This window comes from Littorina saxatilis, linkage group LG4 (assembly GCF_037325665.1).
Source record: "Littorina saxatilis isolate snail1 linkage group LG4, US_GU_Lsax_2.0, whole genome shotgun sequence".
NCBI lineage: Eukaryota > Metazoa > Mollusca > Gastropoda > Littorinimorpha > Littorinidae > Littorina > Littorina saxatilis.
The window spans coordinates 69,595,648-69,620,647 of NC_090248.1; the positions used below are offsets into that span (position 1 = coordinate 69,595,648).

General features: G+C 43.3%; 1 protein-coding gene across 5 annotated transcripts in view; it reads right to left on the reverse strand.

Annotated features, from left to right (window-relative positions):
• LOC138965502 (tyrosine-protein phosphatase 99A-like) overlaps positions 1 to 25,000 on the reverse strand; it is a 100,247-nt gene that overhangs the window by 26,876 nt on the left and 48,371 nt on the right. For 4 of the 5 annotated variants that reach the window (XM_070337675.1, XM_070337678.1, XM_070337680.1 and 1 more), the window contains 4 exons: positions 24,439 to 24,518; positions 23,589 to 23,723; positions 22,617 to 22,751; positions 698 to 861 (listed from right to left, as the gene is read on the reverse strand). In XM_070337675.1, coding sequence (XP_070193776.1) covers positions 698 to 861; positions 22,617 to 22,751; positions 23,589 to 23,723; positions 24,439 to 24,518 — 514 coding nt within the window. The remainder of the gene's footprint in view (positions 1 to 697; positions 862 to 22,616; positions 22,752 to 23,588; positions 23,724 to 24,438; positions 24,519 to 25,000) is intronic. The other variant, XM_070337676.1, reaches the window with a different exon arrangement.

Consider the following 25,000-nt stretch of genomic DNA (forward strand, 5'->3'; position numbering starts at 1 on the left):
CAAGGTAACCATGCTGGTCTGAATGTACAATTCAACATGCCTTGCATCACGCCACAATCTGCTCCCATCGATGTCGAACATTACAATCAAGGTCACCATGCTGGTCTGAATGTACAATTCAACATGCCTTGCATCACGCCACAATCAAGGTAACCATGCTGGTCTGAATGTACAATTCAACATGCCTTGCATCACGCCACAATCTGCTCCCATCGATGTCGAACATTACAATCAAGGTAACCATGCTGGTCTGAATGTACAATTCAACATGCCTTGCATCACGCCACAATCTGCGCCCATTGATGTCGAACATTACAATCAAGGTAACCATGCTGGTCTGAATGTACAATTCAACATGCCTTGCATCACGCCACAATCTGCGCCCATCGATGTCGAACATTACAATCAAGGTAACCATGCTGGTCTGAATGTACAATTCAACATGCCTTGCATCACGCCACAATCAAGGTCACCATGCTGGTCTGAATGTACAATTCAACATACCTTGCATCACGCCACAATCTGCCCACAACCACCACTCCATAGCTACAACGACCAATTCTGGTTGGGGGGGGGGGGGGGGGGGGGGGGGGTATTGCAAGCAGCGGATTTTTACAACGACCAATTCTGGTCGGTCCCTTGGATAGTGGTTTCACACAGGTTCAACTGTATCAAAAATGGGAGGAGATTCCTTTACCTGCAGTGCACAATGATGGGCCCTCCATCGGGGGGATTGCAAGCGGCGGATTTCTGCACGAACTCCAGGACGGGCAGGGTGTAGTCTGGCACGCCGTGGTCCGGCCACTCTGTGTAGTGGTACTGGTACACCGTGCGCTCGCTCACCCCCTTCATCGAGTGGCGCTGTAACACAAACACACACGTTACTGGCACGCCGTGGTCCGGCCACTCTGTGTAGTGGTACTGGTACACCTTGCGCTCACCCACCCCCTTCATCGAGTGGCGCTGTAACACAAACACACACGGTACTGCTCAACGATCAAGGATCTATCGTGCCTTGCATCACACGTTACTGCTCAACGATCAAGGATCTATCGTGCCTTGCATCACACGTTACTGCTCAACCATCAAGGATCTATCGTGCCTTGCATCACACTGGAACCCCTTTTAGGACCTACACAAATGTGAGAAATTCAGGTCTTAAAATGGGGCTACATTGACACAGGTTTATAATGAACAAAATATCTGAGAAAACAGGGTCTCAAAAGGGAGGGAGACATTGCGGGGTGTTAAAAGAGGGTTCCACTGTACTTGTTTGTTTGCTTGTTTGTTTGCTTAACGCCCAGCCGACCACGAAGGGCCATATCAGGGCGGTGCTGCTTTGACATATAACAAGCGCCACACACAAGACAGAAGTCGCAGCACAGGCTTCATGTCTTACCCAGTCACATTATTCTGACACCGGACCAACCAGTCCTAGCACTAACCCCATAATGCCAGACGCCAGGCGGAGCAGCCACTAGATTGCCAATTTTAAAGTCTTAGGTATGACCCGGCCGGGGTTCGAACCCACGACCTCCCGATCACGAGGCGGACGCCTTACCCCTAGGCCACCGTTACAAACATTGACTATATTCTATACAAGAAACACTTAACAAGGGTAAAAGGAGAAACAGAATCCGTTAGTCACCTCTTACGACATGCTGGGGAGCATCAGGTAAATTCTTCCCCCTAACCCGCGGCGGGGTCATTAAATACCTCCTGATTTAGTCTCGTGGATGGTTCGTCGTCTCGTTGAATGAATTTCACACAAAATGTTCACGCTTCTTTTTTGTTTGTGATAGTGACACTGACATGATATTTAACTCTTTCAAATTGCTAATTTCAGAAGATTGGCAAAACATAGTTTGCTTTTGGCTTCTTTGCAACTTTTCAACCTCTGAGGATTCAGCCAAGAATGACAAATACTCTTTCCTCCATCAATTGTACACACAAATTCAAATCTACTCAAACTAGGATATATATAAAAATTTAAAAAAACTAGACATGGCATAGAAGGAAAAACATTCAAAAAGTCTGACTGACTGTGATGTGATCAAGATTGGGTTAACCCATTAGCATTAATAAACCTTTTTTTTTAAATACATGAAGATTCTTGCAAATGAAGCACTCAGACTGATCAATACACAAAACAATACACGAAACATCGGTCTTCTTGTAGGGTGAAGCTGTCTACATCTGTAGGGTTCATAATCCGAATCACTAATTCACTGCATTCTATGATCATTTGAAAGCATGGAAAACTGACAAGCTTTGAACTAGAAGTTGCAATATTTATTCAAATTACCATAGAAGTTCCCATATCAGACCCATGCAAAGACGAGAAAGTCTGGCCCTAAAGTTCATAACAGTGGTTTTAATTTGAATGAAAAATCAATTGACTGGCATTATGTCCAGTAAAAGTGGGTCTGAGGTGACAGCAAGTCTCCAAAGCCGGGAGTTTACTGTGTTCTCTTTCTGTTCTTACATGTATAATCCCTCACATCTATACCAAACATCGCATCTTCTTTCCTGAGTAATGCATCGAGCTGTTCTGAGCCAATTCACTAGCTGATTTTGCACTCGCAGCCAGTCAGCATCATCATTGCAGAGCTACAAAGAGGTCAGTTATTAGAAACTGTATATTCCCTGACAGGTGTCAATTAACATCCCCCCTATTCGCCTTGGCTGCAGTCGCGTTGTACAATGGATACTGGTTGAACTTTGAGCGAAATGCAATTTAAAGAAAAGCGTGGCCCTAAGGATAATCCCTCATTTTTGAGTTGGGCATTTTGTGTTTGATTCGAAACTGAATTGGCATTATTTCATATTGTATCATCATTGCTATTCTTGGGAAAATGTTGGGTCTGCAAACACGGCTTAAACGTAATGAGTAACCAAACAAAGGCACATTTTAAAACTCAAACTGAATAATAAATGAGTACCTGAGAAGTACCTGAACACTGATCAAAGCACTTGAATTGAGGCTTCAGGCATATGCACATGCAGCAATGGTTGTTAAAATATACATCATTCAAAAAAGAAATTCAGTCAAAAACAATTTGAATCCAACCCAGAAAAAAATGGGTATGATCCACAACATCAACATGGGAAGGGTGCAAGCAATTCAGAAACAAAACCCCACTGTACACAAACCACAGCAATCAGATACATTCCATCAAATTCACATCACCTTGGCATTTAGCTATTTTTATAACTACAGTCAAAAAACAAGTCGCGTAAGGCGAAAATACAACATTTAGTCAAGCTGTCGAACTCACAGAATGAAACTGAACGCACTGCAATTTTTCAGCAAGACCGTATACTTGTAGCATCGTCAGTCCACCGCTCGTGGCAAAGGCAGTGAAATTGACAAGAAGAGTGGGGTAGTAGTTGCGCTGAGATTAGGATAGCACGCTTTTCTGTACCTCTCTTTGTTTTAACTTTTTGAGCGTGTTTTTAATCCAAACATATCATATCTATATGTTTTTGGAATCAGGAACCGACAAGGAATAAGATGAAAGTGTTTTTAAATTGATTTCAAAAATTTTATTTTGATCATAATTTTTAATTTTCAGAGCTTGTTTTTAATCCAAATATAACATATTTATATGTTTTTGGAATCAGGAAATGATGAAGAATAAGATGAACGTAAATTTAGATCGTTTTATAAACAATTTTTGTTTTTTTTACAATTTTCAGATGTTTAATGACCAAAGTCATTAATTAATTTTTAAGCCACCAAGCTGAACTGCAATACCGAAGTCCGGCCTTCGTCGAAGATTGCTTTGCCAAAATTTCAATCAATTTGATTAAAAAATGAGGGTGTGACAGTGCCGCCTCAACTTTTACAAAAAGCCGGATATGACGTCATCAAAGACATTTATCGAAAAAATGAAAAAAACGTCCGGGGATATCATTCCCAGGAACTCTCATGTAAAATTTCATAAAGATCGGTCCAGTAGTTTAGTCTGAATCGCTCTACACACACACACACGCACAGACAGACACACACACACACACACACCACGACCCTCGTCTCGATTCCCCCTCTATGTTAAAACATTTAGTCAAAACTTGACTAAATGTAAAAAGACGGAATATTTTTCAATGATACTGTCATTTCTATCAACAAGCTATTTGCAAATATCTCCTTGTAAAAAAACAAATGACCAACCAAAAACAAACAACCAAAATGTCAGAAAAAACTTTGGTGAACGTACAAGCATGTACAAATGACTAAAATATGTAATGGGTGTCACCGAGTCACACAAATTACTAAAATATGTAATGGGTGTCACCGAGTCACACAAATTACTAAACAAGAGGCGAAGCCTTCAAGGCTCACGTAAGAAATAGACAAACAGTAACACAAACTCAATCACTCCGTCACACATACACACCCACACACACAGTAAGCTTAGGTGACACTGTGCAAGAAAGAGAGACACTAGATCTAGATCTGTCTGTCTGCATGTAGCCTACTTACAGGGACACGACTGCCAAATAGTCTCGGCCCGCTCAAAATAACAATGACCGAGACCACACACACCACGCGAGAGAGAAAGACTACAGGGAGGCATGCCGTCATGATGCATTAATTGACGTCAAACACTTTTGACCGTGACGTAATCTTATGCGAGCTTTATCCATAGTCTTGGATAACCACTCACACATAGACTCGGAAATGTTAAAGTTTCTACCACAGACATACACACACACACACGCACACACACACGCACACACGCACGCACAAACGCACAGACAGACAAAGTTATGATCGCATAGGCTACACTTCGTGAGCCAAATATGTAATGGGTGTCACCGAGTCACACCAATTACTAAAATATGTAATGGGTGTCACCGAGTCACACAAATTACTAAAATATGTAATGGGTGTCACCGAGTCACACCAATTACTAAAATATGTAATGGGTGTCACAGAGTCACACCAATTACTAAAATATGTAATGGGTGTCACCGAGTCACACCAATTACTAAAATATGTAATGGGTGTCACCGAGTCACACCAATTACTAAAATATGTAATGGGTGTCACCGAGTCACACCAATTACTAAAATATGTAATGGGTGTCACAGAGTCACACCAATTACTAAAATATGTAATGGGTGTCACCGAGTCACACAAATTAAAATACATTTACAGGGGCTCACATCCACGTCGGACATCGGACATACACGGATATTTGTTACAAATGTCCTATACATTTTTCATGCAAGAGGACATATGTCCTATTGTTTATGTCACAAAGTGGTCATTGTCCTATTATGCTTTCATTTGATCCGGACATTGTTAGTACTGTCCAATTTACAGTGGTTTGATTTGCTATTGTATCGATGTTTTGCGAAGCGATGTGTCTCTCCAAGCAGACGAAACTTGGGGAGACATTATGTGCTTTTTATAGAGAAGAGCTTCCAAGGGTCACAACTCTGAAATGCTCCAAGCCGGTTGACAGTTGCCTCCTTATGCGGTTTTTTTTCCGGTTGTAGAAATGTGGGCATCAACCAGAAAGCGCATGCTCCTCAGCAAGAGAAAGGAACAATCAGAGTGAATTGTCGTCATTAGATCAGAGACAGAACAACACGTTTTTATTACTTTGATTTGTTCCGTTACCTTTTTGCCCAAAACATTATTTTATTTGTTCTGTTACCTTTGTGACAAGAAACTAGTCAAGTTTAATTACAATTTACGTTTTGTTGCGAACAAAAAGTCCTATTGTTTAATTTTGTTCAGGACAAATGTCCTATCACTTTTGCATTGTCCAGGACATTTGTCCTATGCCACCTCTCATGGATGTGAGACCCTGCATTTACATTCCTTCCGTTGTGACAGATCACATCACGCATCACAGATCACGTCACGCATCACAGATCTGCCCAAGCTTTTAAACCCAAAGAGGGAATCCTTCCACTAGAACACATACCATCAATGTAAAGCCTGGCTGTGTTCTGTGCTGTCTTGGCATTTTCGGGGCTAAATTGGAACAATGGAACCCCCCTTTTAAGACCCCCAAGTTAAGACCTGCCCCTATTCTTTCTTTATTTGGTGTTTAACGTCGTTTTCAACCATGAAGGTTATATCGTGACGGGGAAAGGGGGGGGGGGGGGGGGGGAGGGGAGAGATGGGATAGAGCCACTTGTTAATTGTTTCTTGTTCACAAAAGCACAAATCAAAAAATTGCTCCAGGGGCTTGCAACGTAGTACAATGTATTACCTTACTGGGAGAATGCAAGTTTCCAGTACAAAGGACTTAACATTTCTTACATACTGCTTGACTAAAATCTTTACAAACATTGACTATATTCTATACAAGAAACACTTAACAAGGGTAAAAGGAGAAACAGACTCCGTTAGTCGCCTCTTACGACATGCTGGGGAGCATCGGGTAAATTCTTCCCCCTAACCCGCGGGGGGTCCTGCCCCTTTTAAGACCCGGTACCCCCAAGTTAAGACCTGCCCCTTTTATGACATGATCTGTGGAGACTAACACGATGCGCTACATGAGGAGGAATGTACCTTCAACGTGAAATTATGTACACTGTCCACAACCGCTCCATGCCAATGTACAATAGTATCAAGTCAAGTAACAGATTACAAACACAGCCAACAGGAAGGCGATTCCATGCCAATGTACAATAGTATCAAGTCAAGTAACAGATTACAAACACAGCCAACAGGAAGGCGATTCCATGCCAATGTACAATAGTATCAAGTCAAGTACAGTGAAACCCGGCTATATTGAAGTGGCACGGGACCCGGGAAGACCTTCAATATAGCCGGAACTTCAATATAGGCAATTCTCGGTTATATTGAATTTCCCTCCTTGTTCCTTCAGAAATTCAATATAACCGAACTTTTTTTCACTATACGTTCTTATTTCCGTGTCCACACATTGCGTTTGATGTGAGATATATTCCCATTAATCTTTCACCTGTTGGCTGTTGTTCTTCGAGCCTCCTTGCTTTTTTCTGCACACACACACGGACACACACTCACACACACGCACGCCCCCCCTTCCTTACACACACACAAACACACATTCCATATTCCTCAGCTACTTCCTTTCTTTTTTTGCAGCCAGTTTCCAGCTTCTGAATAAGCTCGATTTTTCTTTTAATTGTCAGACTCACCCTTTTTACATTTAGTCAAGTTTTGACTAAATGTTTTAACATAGAGGGGGAATCGAGACGAGGGTCGTGGTGTATGTGTGTGTGTGTGTGTGTGTGTGTGTGTGTGTCTGTGTGTCTGTCTGTCTGTCTGTGCGTGTGTGTGTGTAGAGCGATTCAGAGTGAACTACTGGACCGATCTTTATGAAATTTGACATGAGAGTTCCTGGGTATGATATCCCCAGACATTTTTTTCATTTTTTTGATATATGTCTTTGATGACGTCATATCCGGCTTTTTGTAAAAGTTGAGGCGGCACTGTCACACCCTCATTTTTCAATCAAATTGATTGAAATTTTGGTCAAGCTATCTTCGACAAAGGCTGGACTTTGATATTGCATTTCAGCTTGGAGGCTTAAAAATTAATTAATGACTTTGGTAATTAAAAATTCAAAAATTGTAATTAAAATTATTTGTTTTATATAAAACAATCCAAAATCAATTTCATCTTATTCTTCATCATTTTCTGATTCCAAAAAAAACTAAGTATGGTTTATTTGGATTATATTAAAAACAAGACCACAAAATAAAAAATATAAAAATTATGATTAAAATTAAATTTCCGATATCGATTTAAAAACAATTTCATCTTATTCCTTGTCGGTTCCTGATTCCAAAAACATATAGATATGATATGTTTGGATTAAAAACACGCTCAGAAAGTTAAAGCGAAGAGAAGTACAGAAAAGCGTGCTTTGCAGCACAGCCCAACCACTACCGCGCTAAACAGGCTCGTTAATTTCACTGCCTTTTGTACGAGCGGCGGACTACGGTCATTGTGAAAAAAATGCAGTGCGTTCAGTTTCATTCTGTGAGTTCGACAGCTTGACTAAATGTTGTTATTTCGCCTTACGCGACTTGTTTGTTTTGCAGCCATTTTTGCTGTATACAAAGGGAAACTACTCGCATGAACAAGAGAAATTAAAGGTACTGAACTTGTCAAATCCAGGTGCACGGAGCCCCTGGGGCTTTTAGTCATACCTCAGGCAGCTATCCGTTAGAAGAACTACCAAGTTTCATTGACTTGCACCCAAAGAGTCAAGAACTGCGATTTTTTTACGAATTAATTTCGTACTCGGACCCGGCTGGTCTTGACCTATTTTTGGATCTAAATTTAGATCAGGTAGATCACCACATCATGCACAAAAGACACGTCACTAGCAAACTATGTCAGACATCATCTTGAGTTTGTTTAAAACAAAATGGAGGCCGGAATCACTCAGTTGAATCAAACTCCGACCAAACACCATGTGCATGCCGATGTGGCATGCAGTCACCTACTTTGTTGTAATTACGTTTGCTCAAGCCATTGCACGATGTAAAAAGAAGTAAACCGTGTTTTTATTGTGTCACCTTGTTGTGACCCGTTTTGTGGAGCGTTGATATTTTTACGTGAGATTCACGTGCTCCTTAATCAGTTGTTGTGACCTGGTTTTGGTCGGAGCGTCACAAACTGCGTTGTTTAGTCTTAGAACACCGTGAGATTCACGTGCTATTTTCCGTGTTTTGATTTTGAGGTGAGCCCTGCGAATCTGCGTTGCAAGTTTTAGAATACGTGTGACTCACGTGTTTTTAGCTTTGTGATGTCAGCTAGTTCCTTGATGTTCTTTCTGTTAAATATACCGTTTTAAGTTTTGGGCATGCACGGAGTGCGTGATCGGTTACTGATTGGTTGTAAAATAGTAGTTTCACCCGATTCTGTCTTAGGAATGTTGTTGGTTGGTCAATCCGGTGACCTCTGACTTTTGAATAACTATTCCATGTTAGGTTTTTGTTTCCATAAATACCACTGCTTGACTCCTGTCTCGTCAGTCGATCTGAGGGTTTTAGGAAGCGTTTGGTTTTGATGTAAACGTATGAAGGTTAGCAAGTGAACCAACGGAGTGTTTCTTATGTTTTAACGTCAACGTAATGTTCTTGGAGACAGTTGTTTCTCAAGTGTGAATCGTTTTGTGCCCTTCGTTTGTGAGGCAACACGTTTTTGGTACTGCTGGTCAACCCACACAGCGCATAAGGTAATTTTGTTGTTACTTGTTTGTGTTGTGTTTTGGTCGCCATTTTGTAATGACTTTGTGAGTTGTTTATGTATAACGTGAGTTGAAAGTCTGACTTGTTGTAGTGTTTCTTTATTGTGTGTTCAACTGTTCTAGTGTTGTGAACGTACAGCAATGTTTTGTAGACGCTAGAAAGTCGCTAATGTTTATAATGATAACTTGTGTTTTCTGTGGTTAACGAAGTTCGAAGTGAAACGTTTTCTCCGACTTTTTCAGCCTTACGTTAAAAGAATTTAGGTAAAAGAAGCTTGCGGTCTGTGGTGATCGTTTGTAAACGGGCTTATTTCTTGTAACGTTATTGAGGGAAAGTGGATGAGTAAATATCTTGTTTGTGACTTTGATTAACGCAGGAACGTTGTCGTTAGACTTTTTTGGTATGACAGTTTGCTTTGTATTCCTGGCCTGATGAGTCAACGTTTTGTATTTTTCTGAAACTAGCCATTTTGGTTTTAAACGTATGTATGCTAAGTTTCTTGAGTATTCTTAGTGCTTATGGTATTGTTGAACGTACGGAACGTAATTCTTTATTGTTGTTGAACGTACAGAACGTAACTCTTTATTGTTGTTGAAGGACTAACCAACGAGTGTGTGGTAATTGTAACTTTCTTGTCTGTTTGTCTTTGCCTGTCTTGTGATTGTTTATTTTTCTTGTTTTTACTTCTCGTGTCTTGTTAATGCATTTGATACTTTTGCCATGTCTAATAATTTGTTTTCTTTTCTCTTTTTCTTTCTGTCCATAAGTTTTTTACCGCAATAAGTAGTATCGCAATACGTAGTATCGCATTACGTGGTACTGTAACTATATATCTATACATTACTGATCCCTAGTGTCAGATGTAAAATAATAAACCAGTACTTTTGCGCGTTATCGCTTGTAACCTGTGTTTGTCATTTCGTATGAACAATATGTAGTACCAGCCTCGCTCACGAAGGCGCGCACAGTAAAAAACTTTAGTTGCTGTCGCCCAGTAAAAAACTTTAGTTGCTGTCGTCCAGTGAAAGAATTTTAGCTAAAGTAAACAAACTTAGCTGCTGACGCCCAGTAAAGAACTTTTGTTATTGACGCTCAATGAACGTAAACGTAGCTGTTGATAACCAGCAAAAGACTTTATTGTTACCTGTCACTGTGTTAGTGAACCATAGTTTGACATAGATCAACTTGTCGGTTAGAGATCTTCCTACTCCGTATCCGGCGCATTTTTTGTGACTTTTGTGTATTATCCCAAACGACCCTCAGATCGATTCATTTTACTTTATAACCAGATAAACCTTATGTATGTTTTTAGTGCTTTTGAATAAGCGAACATTGTAATGGAGAAGATTCCAGCAGATAAACCATTGGAAGCTTCAGGTTATGACGTTAACGGCGATGAAGATGAACATTCTCAAAGGCCTAGGCGTGACATTAAGCCTACTGAAAAAGGTAGAGAGTACCAGATTGAGATCAAAACTAGAAACTTCGCAAGACAACGAACATTCTTGGAACGAGCAATCGGTGAGATAGTCACAGAGCTTAACCAAGAAACTCCTAATCAAGAGTCGTTAACCAGTCAAAAACAAATTGTTTTGAGCATGTACAAGGATCTTGGTGACATAGAGAAAGGTCTTCGTAGTATTGGTAGCGGTGAAACCATTCAGGAAAGTTGGGATGATGTTCAGAGAACAGTTCAGAACATTATGTTTGACATTGATCGAGCTCTTGACAGACAAACGACTAGTGTGCAGGTGGCTAAGGAGCCTACTTCCAGGCATAGCAGTGTTACACCTAGCGTTGGGTCATCCACCCACAAGTCAGCCAGTGTTAAGTCTGCCATTCATAAAGTGGCTAGCATTACTTCAGCCATCCACAAGTCAGCTAGCCACAAGTCAGGTATCAGGAGATCAGGTAGCCAAGTAGCTTCTCGCGCCGAGTCTCTCCGCTCTAAAAGTGTTAGCTCTGAAGACACTAAATTGGCTCTTAAACTAGAGGCTGCATCCCTGGCCATAAAAGTGGAAGGTGACGCAATAAAGGAAGCTCAGTTTAGTGAACTGGATCTCTTACAACAACAATATGCTGAGAGAACTGCGGCTAGGCAGACTGAGGAAGCTGAGAGAACAGCAGCTAGGCAGACTGAGGAAGCTGAGAGAAATGCAGCTAGGCAGATTGAAGAAGCTGAGAGAACAGCAGCTAGGCAGGCCGAAGAAGCAGCTAGGCAAGCTAAGGAAGCTGAGAGAACAGCAGCTAGGCAGGCCGAAGAAGCAGCTAGGCAGGCCGAAGACGCAGCTAGGCAGGCTAAGGAAGCTGAGAGAATAGCAGCTAGACAGGCCGAAGACGCAGCTGAAGCAGCTCTTGAAGAGATTAAACAGAAGAAGGCTTTGAGACAAATTCAGTCCACCGAATTAAAAACTAGCTTAAGAGAACAACAAGCTATGTTACAAGTATTGGAACAAGGTGAATCCGTTCAGCAGGATCTCCCTGATCTACCGTCAGTTGATTTGTTGAACACTAGGTTCCACCCTCATCCTTTCGTTCCCTTGTACAGTCTTGTAGCCCCTCCTCTAAACAATGAACAAACAGCGATAGGAATAGGGACAGGTGCTGCCGTCATTGCTGACCAAGGGACACACCAGCCAGCCTTGGACGCCACGTCTGTTCCTGTCTGCCAAGCTGCCGTCATTGCTGATCAAGGGACACACCAGCCAGCCTTGGACGTCACGTCTGTTCCTGTCTGCAACGCCGCCAGCACCCGTGACATCTCTACTGTCAACGATGCTGTCACCATCTTCGTCGCAGGAACCACAACGACTGAGCCACGACAGCACGCGTTACCTGTCGTGGACCTCGTCGTTGGAGTCAGCGCCTCTACAAGCGCCGCTACTACCAACAACGCCACCTACGAGGCGTACGGACCTCAACGTAGAGAGGATGTCAACGCCCCCCATCACGCCGGAACGAGCGCTCCTTTCATCCATCGGGAGCCCTCCACACCCAACTACACGACGGCTGCAACTACATCCTCCATGCGGCCTACAGCGCTGCTGACCACACTGCAGCACCCTCTCGGTGCATACACTGGTCAGCCGCCTCTGCACAACGTTGGACACTCAACGACAAGCGTCACAGGCCCTCGCCCGCCTGATCTCGACCACACAGGTTGGTCCTATCACCTACCAGAGACAAGGGAAGGTGATGAGACGCAAGAACGACACACCTACTTCCCAGAAGAACGTCACCAACGCATGGACCACAGACGTTTTCAAGTTACCCCACCCTGTTTCCCCTATGATACCCACCTACATCCCAAACCAGAGCCTTTCGTGCCCACATTCCTGGACCCACATCAGACCACCCCCAAAGTTATTTGGGGAAACGAAAACGCAAGGCCCCCTGCGTACATGAACTTTGACAAGGAATGTCATGCAGATCGTCCATTTGCCACCTACCCCCCGTCTGCGTACTACCAACGTCCACTTGCTACTCCTGCCAAGCAGGACACTCCTATGGACTCTCTCGCCAAAACCCTATCAGACGCTCTGATGATCAACCGTTTGCCGATGCAGGAGCCGTGCATTTTTGTTGGTGACCCTCTCCAATATCCAATTTGGAGGTCGTCGTTTTCGTTCCTCATCGAGAGACAGAACATAACCAGCAGTGAGAAGTTATTGTATCTGCAACGGTACATCGGAGGTCAAGCAAAGGAGGCCGTGACCGGCTTCTTTCTGCTGAGAGAAGGTGATGCCTACGAGAGAGCCATGGAAGTGCTGGAAAATCGGTTCGGCAACTCATACGTCGTTTCGCAAGCTTTCCGGACCAAGCTGGACGAATGGACCCCAGTCAAAAGCAAGGATCCCAAGGGACTCAGAAGTCTGGCCGATTTCTTGCAGCAATGTTCCGTTGCTGCCCAGGAAGTTGGTGGATTGAGCATACTGGATGATGCCCAGTACCTACGGAAGATCGTCGGAAAGCTCCCAGACTGGATGAGTCACAGATGGTCTAGAACAGTTGCTCGAACCAAGGTTGAAAAGAAGAGGTATCCTCTGTTCAATGAACTCGTGTCGTTCGTTACCCTCGAAGCAGACATTTCTAACGACCCTGTTTTCGGCTTGACAAGTGCATCGGGGACACCAAGAAAGTTCACAACGAACCTGTCAACCCTGACAGAGGATGTCACCGCATGTCTGCACTGTCAACTTCCGGACCATGACGCTGGGACATGTAAGGAACTCATAGAGAAGCCTCTGGTTGAGATACGAGATTTTCTGTTCAAGAACCGTATCTGCTACGGATGTCTCAGAAGTAAGGATCACCAGAGCCGTCAATGTATGCAGAAACAGACGTGCAAGAAGTGCAAGAAGGCTCATCCCACTTGTCTTCATGATGACAATTTCAAATATCAGAACAGTATGAGTGAAAACAAAGGGGCGAGTGAACACAAGAACAATTACCGTACCTCTGCTGCTGACGTTCAAGAGCCACTGTCATCGTCGACCCCTACGGTGTCTGCTCTTAAGGCCAGCGAGGAAAACAGCATCGGTTTCACGTCTATGATCGTTCCCGTTCTCGTTTCCAGTGACTCTAACCCCAACGTAGAAGTGCTGACGTACGCACTACTGGACACTATGTCCAACGCCACTTTTGTAGTGCAGTCAGTGGCTGAAGAAGTTAAAGCCAAATCGCAGCCGACTACACTCAGGGTCTCCACACTGACTGAGGACAATGCTGTGGTCTCCGGCAGGAAGTACTCTGGATTGCGTGTCCGCTCTCCTACCTCCAGTGAGTTTGTCAGGCTCCCTTCTGCCATCTCACGACCTTACCTGTCCGTTGACCCCACGCAAATCCCCACCTCAGAGACTGTCAAAGTTTACCCACATCTTCAACACCTGTCCCCAAAACTGCCCCCCTTGTACCCTGATTGCGAAGCAGGCCTCCTCATCGGCTATGACTGCGCTGAAGCCCTCATGCCCCTAAACGTTGTCCAAGGACTGCCATTTGCAGTAGAGACTAAGTTAGGTTGGAGCATCGTCGGCAAGTCACCGCATTCCGTCGCCTTTGATGGTGTAGGCTCGTCCATGCACGTAGTCGTTAAGCCAGGATCAAGACAAGAAGAAAGTGCAGCTCACGTCTACAAAATACAGGTGGATGAGGTATCGTGTACTGACCTACTACACGTTATGGAGAGAGACTTTGCTGATAGTGACACAGGATCCATGTCTCAAGATGATTTGAAGTTCATGAAGATCGTGAAGGAGAACGTGAAGGTCAACGAAGCTGGTCACTACGAGATGCCTCTGCCTTTTCGGCCAGAACAACCGTCTCTTCCTGACAACAGAGGTGCCGCAGTCAAGCGTCTCATGGGACTGAAACGCCAGTTTGAGAAGAAGCCTGGGTACCGTGAAGACTATATCAAGTTCATGAACGTGATTTTGGAGCGAGGTGACGCTGAACTGATTCCCAAGAACGAAGTCGAGGTCCCAAATCGCTGGTACATCCCACATCACGGCGTGTACAACGACAAGAAGCCAGGAAAGATTCGTGTGGTTTTTGACTGTAGTGCACGTCACCTAGGCACGTCCTTGAACGATCTTCTCCTACAAGGCCCAGACCTAATCAGCTCCCTTTCCGGCGTTCTCTGTCGTTTCCGCAAGGGTCCCATAGCATTTTCCTGTGACGTGGAAAAAATGTACCACCAGTTTCACGTCTCCGAGCCCCATCGAGACTTTCTGCGCTTCCTTTGGTGGAAGGACGGTGATACGAGTGGCCAGCCGCTTGACTACCGCATGAAGGTGCACATCTTCGGAGCTACATCGTCTCCAGGCTGCGCAAACTTCGGCCTCAAGCAGGTGGCAAAGGACAACGCCAAAATCAGCGCCAAGGCATCAGCCTTTCTGCAGCGTGACTTTTATGTCGATGATGGACTTCAAGCCAAAGACTCTGTTGAAGAAGCAGCAGATGTGCTCATGAAGGCTAGAGAAATTTGTGAACACGGACAACTGAGGCTGCACAAGATAGTCTCCAACTCAAAGGAACTTTTAGAGTACTTCCCCGACTCTGAAGTTACGTCAACCAAGGCCACAGAACTCGCAGTCCCTTGTAGCACACCAGAAATTGAGCGGACTCTTGGCCTTCACTGGTGCACTGATGATGACACGCTGGGTTTCACTGACAACCCCAGACTGGGTCCCTCGAACAGAAGAGGAGTTCTCTCTACAATTGCATCAGTCTACGACCCCCTTGGTTTTCTGGCCCCCTTTTTGCTGACTGGAAAATTGATCCTCCAGGAACTATGTCGCCAGGAGCTCGGCTGGGACGATCCGCTGCCACCATCGCTTCAAGAACGTTGGGAAGAGTGGCTGAAGGATCTATCCCGACTGGGTTGCGTCAAGATACCCAGGAACTACTTGCCCACAGACTTTGGCACCGTGAAGAATGTAGAGCTACATCACTTTTCAGACGCGTCTACAGCAGGATACGGCCAGTGTTCGTACCTTCGCTTTGAAAATCATCTAGGCAACATTCACAGTACGCTTGTAGTCGCCAAAGCACGCGTGGCTCCGCTTCGACACGTCACTGTCCCTCGTCTGGAGCTAACGGCAGCAGTACTTTCCGTCAAGATGGCAAGATTTCTTCAAGAAGAACTGGACTTTGAGAGCATTGAACATTTCTTTTGGACTGACTCTATGATTGTACTCGCTTATTTGAAGAACGAGTCCAAGCGTTTTCACGTCTTTGTCGCAAATAGAGTCCAACAAATACGTCAGTTCTCACAGGCCAGTCAGTGGAATCATGTTTCTACAAAGGAGAACCCAGCTGATTATGCATCACGGGGATTGTCTGTGAGTGACCTCATGACATCAGAGTGGTTCCATGGTCCCGCGTTCTTGAGCCAGTCCCTTCCGGAATCAGATGACTTTTTCGAGATCCCAGATGACGATGTTGAGGTGAAAGTGTGCAAGGCTACTACCTCTAAAGAAGTGTCTGTTCAGTCGTTTGAGCAGATCGCCCGACGATTCTCCTCCAAGACATCTCTGATAAGAGCCATGGCTGTTTTGGTACGCAAATGCAATGCCATTAAGGGGCACCAGTCGTCTCCCCTTGAAGTGCTTGAAGTCACTGAGAAGAAGTTCATCGAATGTCTTCAGAAAGAACATTTTGAACGCCCAACGCCTTCTTTACGTAACCAGCTTCAGGCACTCAACGCTCACAAGGACGTTGATGGAATACTGAGAGTATATGGTCGCTCTCAAAATTCATCATCCTCTTCAGCTGACAAGTTTCCCATACTACTACCTCGAGACAGTCACTTCTCTTTCCTGGTGGCTCAGGACTGTCATGCTGCGATAGCCCACCAAGGGAGAATGTTCACGATCAACCAAGTACGAGCCAGCGGTTTCTGGATCATTGGCATTCGTCACGTCGTCTCCTCGTTGGTGCGCCGCTGTGTTCACTGCCGATGGCATCGCTCAGGGCCAGCTGGACAGAAGATGGCCGATCTCCCTCCAGAGCGTCTTGACCCATCCCCACCGTTCACGTACTGTGGCATTGACTGTTTCGGCCCATTTCACGTCAAAGATGGACGTAGGGAGGTGAAAAGGTACGGACTGATCGTGACGTGTTTTGCCTCTAGGGCAATCCACATTGAAACCCTGGATGACATGTCAAGTGATTCCTTCATCAACGCCCTACGCATTGTTGTCTCCATGCGAGGAAACATATCACGCATTTGGTGTGACAAAGGAACGAACTTTGTAGGTGCATGCAATGAGTTCAAACTGGCATGGAAGGAGATGGACTCTGAACGACTGACATCAAAGATGCTGGAAAGCAAATGTGAGTTCAAGTTCAACCCCCCTGCGGCTAGTCACATGGGTGGCGTTTGGGAGCGTCAGATCCGAACGATACGCAGCATCCTGAATGGTCTTCTCAGAAGATCAGGCCAGCGTCTCACTACCTCATCACTTCGTACGTTCCTATACGAGGTGATGGCCATCGTGAACAGTCGACCACTGTCTGTCGAGTCATTGGAATCGGCAGATGGACCACGCCCTTTGACCCCCAACCACGTCCTCACCATGAAGTCAGGTGCCATCCTTCCGCCCCCTGGTGTGTTTGAAGATCCAGACCTGTACGCCAGGAAACGTTGGCGCTGTGTCCAGCGGATGGCAGACGAATTCTGGCTGCTATGGAAGAGCCAGTACCTTTCACTCTTGCAGAAACGTCGTGTCTGGCAACGTCCCCAGGCAAACGTACAGGTGGGAGATGTTGTTGTCTTGCATGACCAGAGCTTGTGCAGATCAGAGTGGTGCATGGCTCGTGTAGTCGAAGTGATGCCGGGATCTGATGGACTGGTCAGACGAGTGAAAGTGCATGTTGGAACAAAGGCTCTAGACAATCACGGCCGTCCCACTAGTGATAGTCGCATATTAGAGCGACCTATTCACAAAATGACTGTGTTAGTAGATCGTGAAAATCACAAAGACAAAGCTGTGTAAGCGAACTGAAAGAACATTGAACGTTGGAGTGTTTTTCCAATTTGACAGTTGTAGATTGTTGCAGTTTGTTTTTATACCAGATGATGTAACAGACATTTATGGTTTAAGTGGTGCGGTTTTTTTTTTTATGCCGTCGAGTATTGACTAACGGCATTTAGTTAAAACGAGATGTGTTGAAACATTGAAAATGATTGAACCGTAATAGTGCTGTGTAAATGTTTTGCAACACAATGGTTTTGAGTTGTAAATTTGAAATGTCTAAATCTGCGTTGTTCTTCTTTTGATATAAGGAATATGCTTGTACAAAGGTTTTTTGAAGTAAATTATATTAATATAATTTCCGGTGGGAGTGTGCATGCCGATGTGGCATGCAGTCACCTACTTTGTTGTAATTACGTTTGCTCAAGCCATTGCACGATGTAAAAAGAAGTAAACCGTGTTTTTATTGTGTCACCTTGTTGTGACCCGTTTTGTGGAGCGTTGATATTTTTACGTGAGATTCACGTGCTCCTTAATCAGTTGTTGTGACCTGGTTTTGGTCGGAGCGTCACAAACTGCGTTGTTTAGTCTTAGAACACCGTGAGATTCACGTGCTATTTTCCGTGTTTTGATTTTGAGGTGAGCCCTGCGAATCTGCGTTGCAAGTTTTAGAATACGTGTGACTCACGTGTTTTTAGCTTTGTGATGTCAGCTAGTTCCTTGATGTTCTTTCTGTTAAATATACCGTTTTAAGTTTTGGGCATGCACGGAGTGCGTGATCGGTTACTGATTGGTTGTAAAATAGTAGTTTCACCCGATTCTGTCTTAGGAATGTTGTTGGTTGGTCAATCCGGTGACCTCTGACTTTTGAATAACTATTCCATGTTAGGTTTTTGTTTCCATAAATACCACTGCTTGACTCCTGTCTCGTCAGTCGATCTGAGGGTTTTAGGAAGCGTTTGGTTTTGATGTAAACGTATGAAGGTTAGCAAGTGAACCAACGGAGTGTTTCTTATGTTTTAACGTCAACGTAATGTTCTTGGAGACAGTTGTTTCTCAAGTGTGAATCGTTTTGTGCCCTTCGTTTGTGAGGCAACACGTTTTTGGTACTGCTGGTCAACCCACACAGCGCATAAGGTAATTTTGTTGTTACTTGTTTGTGTTGTGTTTTGGTCGCCATTTTGTAATGACTTTGTGAGTTGTTTATGTATAACGTGAGTTGAAAGTCTGACTTGTTGTAGTGTTTCTTTATTGTGTGTTCAACTGTTCTAGTGTTGTGAACGTACAGCAATGTTTTGTAGACGCTAGAAAGTCGCTAATGTTTATAATGATAACTTGTGTTTTCTGTGGTTAACGAAGTTCGAAGTGAAACGTTTTCTCCGACTTTTTCAGCCTTACGTTAAAAGAATTTAGGTAAAAGAAGCTTGCGGTCTGTGGTGATCGTTTGTAAACGGGCTTATTTCTTGTAACGTTATTGAGGGAAAGTGGATGAGTAAATATCTTGTTTGTGACTTTGATTAACGCAGGAACGTTGTCGTTAGACTTTTTTGGTATGACAGTTTGCTTTGTATTCCTGGCCTGATGAGTCAACGTTTTGTATTTTTCTGAAACTAGCCATTTTGGTTTTAAACGTATGTATGCTAAGTTTCTTGAGTATTCTTAGTGCTTATGGTATTGTTGAACGTACGGAACGTAATTCTTTATTGTTGTTGAACGTACAGAACGTAACTCTTTATTGTTGTTGAAGGACTAACCAACGAGTGTGTGGTAATTGTAACTTTCTTGTCTGTTTGTCTTTGCCTGTCTTGTGATTGTTTATTTTTCTTGTTTTTACTTCTCGTGTCTTGTTAATGCATTTGATACTTTTGCCATGTCTAATAATTTGTTTTCTTTTCTCTTTTTCTTTCTGTCCATAAGTTTTTTACCGCAATAAGTAGTATCGCAATACGTAGTATCGCATTACGTGGTACTGTAACTATATATCTATACATTACTGATCCCTAGTGTCAGATGTAAAATAATAAACCAGTACTTTTGCGCGTTATCGCTTGTAACCTGTGTTTGTCATTTCGTATGAACAATATGTAGTACCAGCCTCGCTCACGAAGGCGCGCACACACCACGTAATAACTAGGTTAATTTATGCACTCGCGTGAACAAGCCAACTGTCGAGCTTCACAGATGTCGTGGTTGGGTAGTTTTGGGTTTGTTTTACTACCATAGGAGGATTTTTGAACTGTAAATGCACTCAGCTGCAACAAAAACGCAAAACGAAGGCTGTGAGCTGCACTGTGCCTTTAAGTCGGGGAGATCTACGCACCACAAGACTACATGGCGTAGCTGTCAGAGGCCCGCGGCATTGTTAGACTGTAATTGTTATCAGAGACCTCCTGACTCTAAAGTTGATGCTGATCTGGCCTCTCCCCTTCCTCAACTGATTGCTCTGACAGCGGCGTGTCATATCATTCGGCGCCCGCGCAGTCATTGTTCTTAAAAATAAAAAGTTAAACAAATCTTTGGAGCAAACATTTAATATAGCCAGGTAAAAACGTCCCGTGGGCTGAATTTTTGTTTCAATATAGCCGGGATTTCAATATAGCCGACTTCAATGTAGCCAACATTTTTTAACAAAGATAAAGTAGAGCTTCAGCCGGGACCTGACAAATTCTTCAATATAGCCGGGATTTCAATATAGCCTACTTCAATATAGCCGGGTTTCACTGTAACAGATTACAAACACAGCCAACAGGAAGGCGATTCCATGCCAATGTACAATAGTATCTAGTAAAGTAACAGATTACAAACACAGCCAACAGGAAGGCGATTCCATGCCAATGTACAATAGTATCAAGTCAAGTAACAGATTACAAACACAGCCAACAGGAAGGCGATTCCATGCCAATGTACAATAGTATCTAGTAAAGTAACAGATTACAAACACAGCCAACAGGAAGGCGATTCCATGCCAATGTACAATAGTATCTAGTAAAGTAACAGATTACAAACACAGCCAACAGGAAGGCGATTCCATGCCAATGTACAATAGTATCTAGTAAAGTAACAGATTACAAACACAGCCAACAGGAAGGCGATTCCATGCCAATGTACAATAGTATCTAGTAAAGTAACAGATTACAAACACAGCCAACAGGAAGGCGATTCCATGCCAATGTACAATAGTATCAAGTAAAGTACCTGATTACAAACACAGCCAACAGGAAGGCGATTCCATGCCAATGTACAATAGTATCAAGTCAAGTAACAGATTACAAACACAGCCAACAGGAAGGCGATTCCATGCCAATGTACAATAGTATCTAGTAAAGTAACAGATTACAAACACAGCCAACAGGAAGGCGATTCCATGCCAATGTACAATAGTATCAAGTCAAGTAACAGATTACAAACACAGCCAACAGGAAGGCGATTCCATGCCAATGTACAATAGTATCTAGTAAAGTAACAGATTACAAACACAGCCAACAGGAAGGCGATTTCATGCTAATGTACAATAGTATCTAGTAAAGTAACAGATTACAAACACAGCCAACAGGAAGGCGATTCCATGCCAATGTACAATAGTATCTAGTAAAGTAACAGATTACAAACACAGCCAACAGGAAGGCGATTCCATGCCAATGTACAATAGTATCTAGTCAAGTAACAGATTACAAACACAGCCAACAGGAAGGCGATTCCATGCCAATGTACAATAGTATCAAGTCAAGTAACAGATTACAAACACAGCCAACAGGAAGGTGATTCCATGCCAATGTACAATAGTATCTAGTAAAGTAACAGATTACAAACACAGCCAACAGGAAGGCGATTCCATGCCAATGTACAATAGTATCTAGTAAAGTAACAGATTACAAACACAGCCAACAGGAAGGCGATTCCATGCCAATGTACAATAGTATCAAGTAAAGTACCTGATTACAAACACAGCCAACAGGAAGGCGATTCCATGCCAATGTACAATAGTATCTAGTAAAGTACCCGATTACAAACACAGCCAACAGGAAGGCGATTCCATGCCAATGTACAATAGTATCTAGTCAAGTAACAGATTACAAACACAGCCAACAGGAAGGCGATTCCATGCCAATGTACAATAGTATCAAGTCAAGTAACAGATTACAAACACAGCCAACAGGAAGGCGATTCCATGCCAATGTACAATAGTATCTAGTAAAGTACCCGATTACAAACACAGCCAACAGGAAGGCGATTCCATGCCAATGTACAATAGTATCTAGTAAAGTAACAGATTACAAACACAGCCAACAGGAAGGCGATTCCATGCCAATGTACAATAGTATCAAGTCAAGTAACAGATTACAAACACAGCCAACAGGAAGGCGATTCCATGCCAATGTACAATAGTATCAAGTCAAGTAACAGATTACAAACACAGCCAACAGGAAGGCGATTCCATGCCAATGTACAATAGTATCTAGTAAAGTAACCGATTACAAACACATCCAACAGGAAGGCGATTCCATGAAAATAAGGCAGAAGCAGGTTTGTGAATTTACAATCATCTATAGATCTGACAAACAAAGGGAAGTAAGCGCCCTGCCTCGTTTGTAAAGAATTTGAATTTTCTGCCTCGTTTGTAAAGAATTTGAATTTTCTGCCTCGTTCGTTTAAGATTTTCCATCATCTACAGACACGAACTTCAACTGAAAAAATTCAAACAGGAAGATACGAAACCCTGTTTTACATACTAATATTATAACTGAATGAAATCATGTGAAAATCAACATCGATGTGTATATTTTCATGGAATCGCCAATAAGCCATGAACAAAACCAGCCAAACAAAGCACAAGTCTTTTTCTACATGTTATGCAACTCAAACTTGCACACGATGAACCAAAAGCGCTGCAGAGGAGGAAGGAAGGCTAGGGCAAGAGGGCATGCATACCTTTTTTACCTTCATGTTCCGAAGGGAGAATATGTTGACAGTGTAATGCGCCAGTCGCACCGTACTCAAGAATTTCACTGACATATTTCCGTAGATCTCCAGTCCGTCGCTTGGCCAGTATTGGTCACATTTACGCTGTAAAGAGAATAAAATACTGGTTGAAAGTACTTCTTATCTATCACTGTCTCATTAATCGCACCGTACTCTAGAATTTCACTGACAAATTTGCATACATCTCCAATATTGGTCACATTTACCGTGAAAATAAAATTCAAATTCACTTCAACACTATGTTCCTCAAAGGAGAAAATCTGTCACCAATGATAATACAGTGTGAGGAATGGTGTGAAAACAGGTGACACAGACATACTTACACACACACACACACAGACATACTTACACACACACACACACACACAGACATACTTACATACACACAGACATACTTACACACACACACACACACACACACACACACACACACACACACACAGACATACTTACACACACACACAGACACACACACACACACAGACATACTTACACACACACAGACATACTTACACACACACACAGACATACTTACACACACACACAGACATACTTACACACACACAGACATACTTACACACACACACAGACATACTTACACACACACACAGACACACACACACACACAGACATACTTACATACACACAGACATACTTACACACACACACAGACATACTTACACACACACACAGACACACACACACACACAGACATACTTACACACACACACAGACATACTTACACACACACACAGACACACACACACACAGACACACACACACGCACGCACACTCGTACACATGTAGTCGCACTCGCATGCACACACAAACGCGCGCACACACACACACACACACACACACACACACACTCTCTCCTTCTGTCTCTGCCTTTCTCTGTCTCTCTCTCTGCCATTCCCTCACCCGTCCTTTCTCCATGAGGTTGGTGATCATGACGATGACGCTGACGTTCTGTTCCCACACCATGCGCCAGAAGTCGGAGAAGGTCTGGGGCAGGGGTCCTTGTGTGGCGATGTAGGCCTTGGGCTTTTCGTACCCCTGTGCAACACACCAGTGTCACGTTACACAATCATTGAACATTTAAAAGAAACAAGAACGGTAGGTAATATTGGAACGTTAATTTATAACAAAGCATTAGATTAAAGCCTCTCCTTAACTGGGTGAAGTGGAATACGCGAAGTACACTTTGTGAAGCTGGCCGTACGAAGCTTTAGCACTGAGTTTTCAGTCAAAAGATCTAAGGATTAAATGAAGGATCGCCTTTACAGTACGTTGACCCAGTGGTCTTCAAGGCAAACACTTGAAATACAGATAATGAACTTATCTCAAAATTGTCTATGAAACTTACTTGCAAGATGTGGGCGAGGAAGTCAATGCCTTACCCATTGTCTCTCTCTCCCTCTCCCTCCCTCTCCCCCTCTCTCTCTCCCTCCCTCTCCCTCTCCCTCTCTCTCTCTCCCTCTCTCTCTCTCTCTCTCTCTCTCTCCCTCTCTCCCTCTCTCTCTCCCTCTTCCCCGCTTTCACCCCCTCTCTTTGTAGTGAATAAAAGCAGTGTCTGACCTGGTGTATGCAGTGCTCTCTCTCTCTCTCTCTCTCTCTCTCTCTCTCTCTCTCTCTCTCTCTCTCTCTCTCTCTCTCTCTCTCTCTCTCTCTCTCTCTCTCTCTCTCTCTCTCTCTCTCTCTGTCTCCAATTTTCCACCTATTCTCCTAGTATTTAGAGGAGCTATACATGGCATTCTTCAACAAAACTTACATCCACGTAATTTGCATTGATGTAGTCAGACTGCCTGAGTCGACCAAGGTCCATTTTGAGAGGCACACGAGAATGATCAACTGCAATGTATAATTACAACATGTACAACTGCAATGTATAATTACAACATGTACAACTGCCATGTATAATTACAACATGTACAACTGCAATGTATAATCACAAAATGTACAACTGCAATGTATAATCACAACATGTACAACAGCAATGTATAATTACAAAATGTACAACTGCAATGTATAATCACAACATGTACAACTGCAATGTATAATCACAAAATGTACAACTGCAATGTATAATTACAACATGTACAACTGCAATGTATAATCACAAAATGTACAACTGCAATGTATAATCACAAAATGTACAACTGCAATGTATAATTACAACATGTACAACTGCAATGTATAATTACAACATGTACAACTGCAATGTATAATCACAAAATGTACAACTGCAATGTATAATTACAACATGTACAACTGCAATGTATAATTACAACATGTACAACTGCAATGTATAATTACAACATGTACAACTGCAA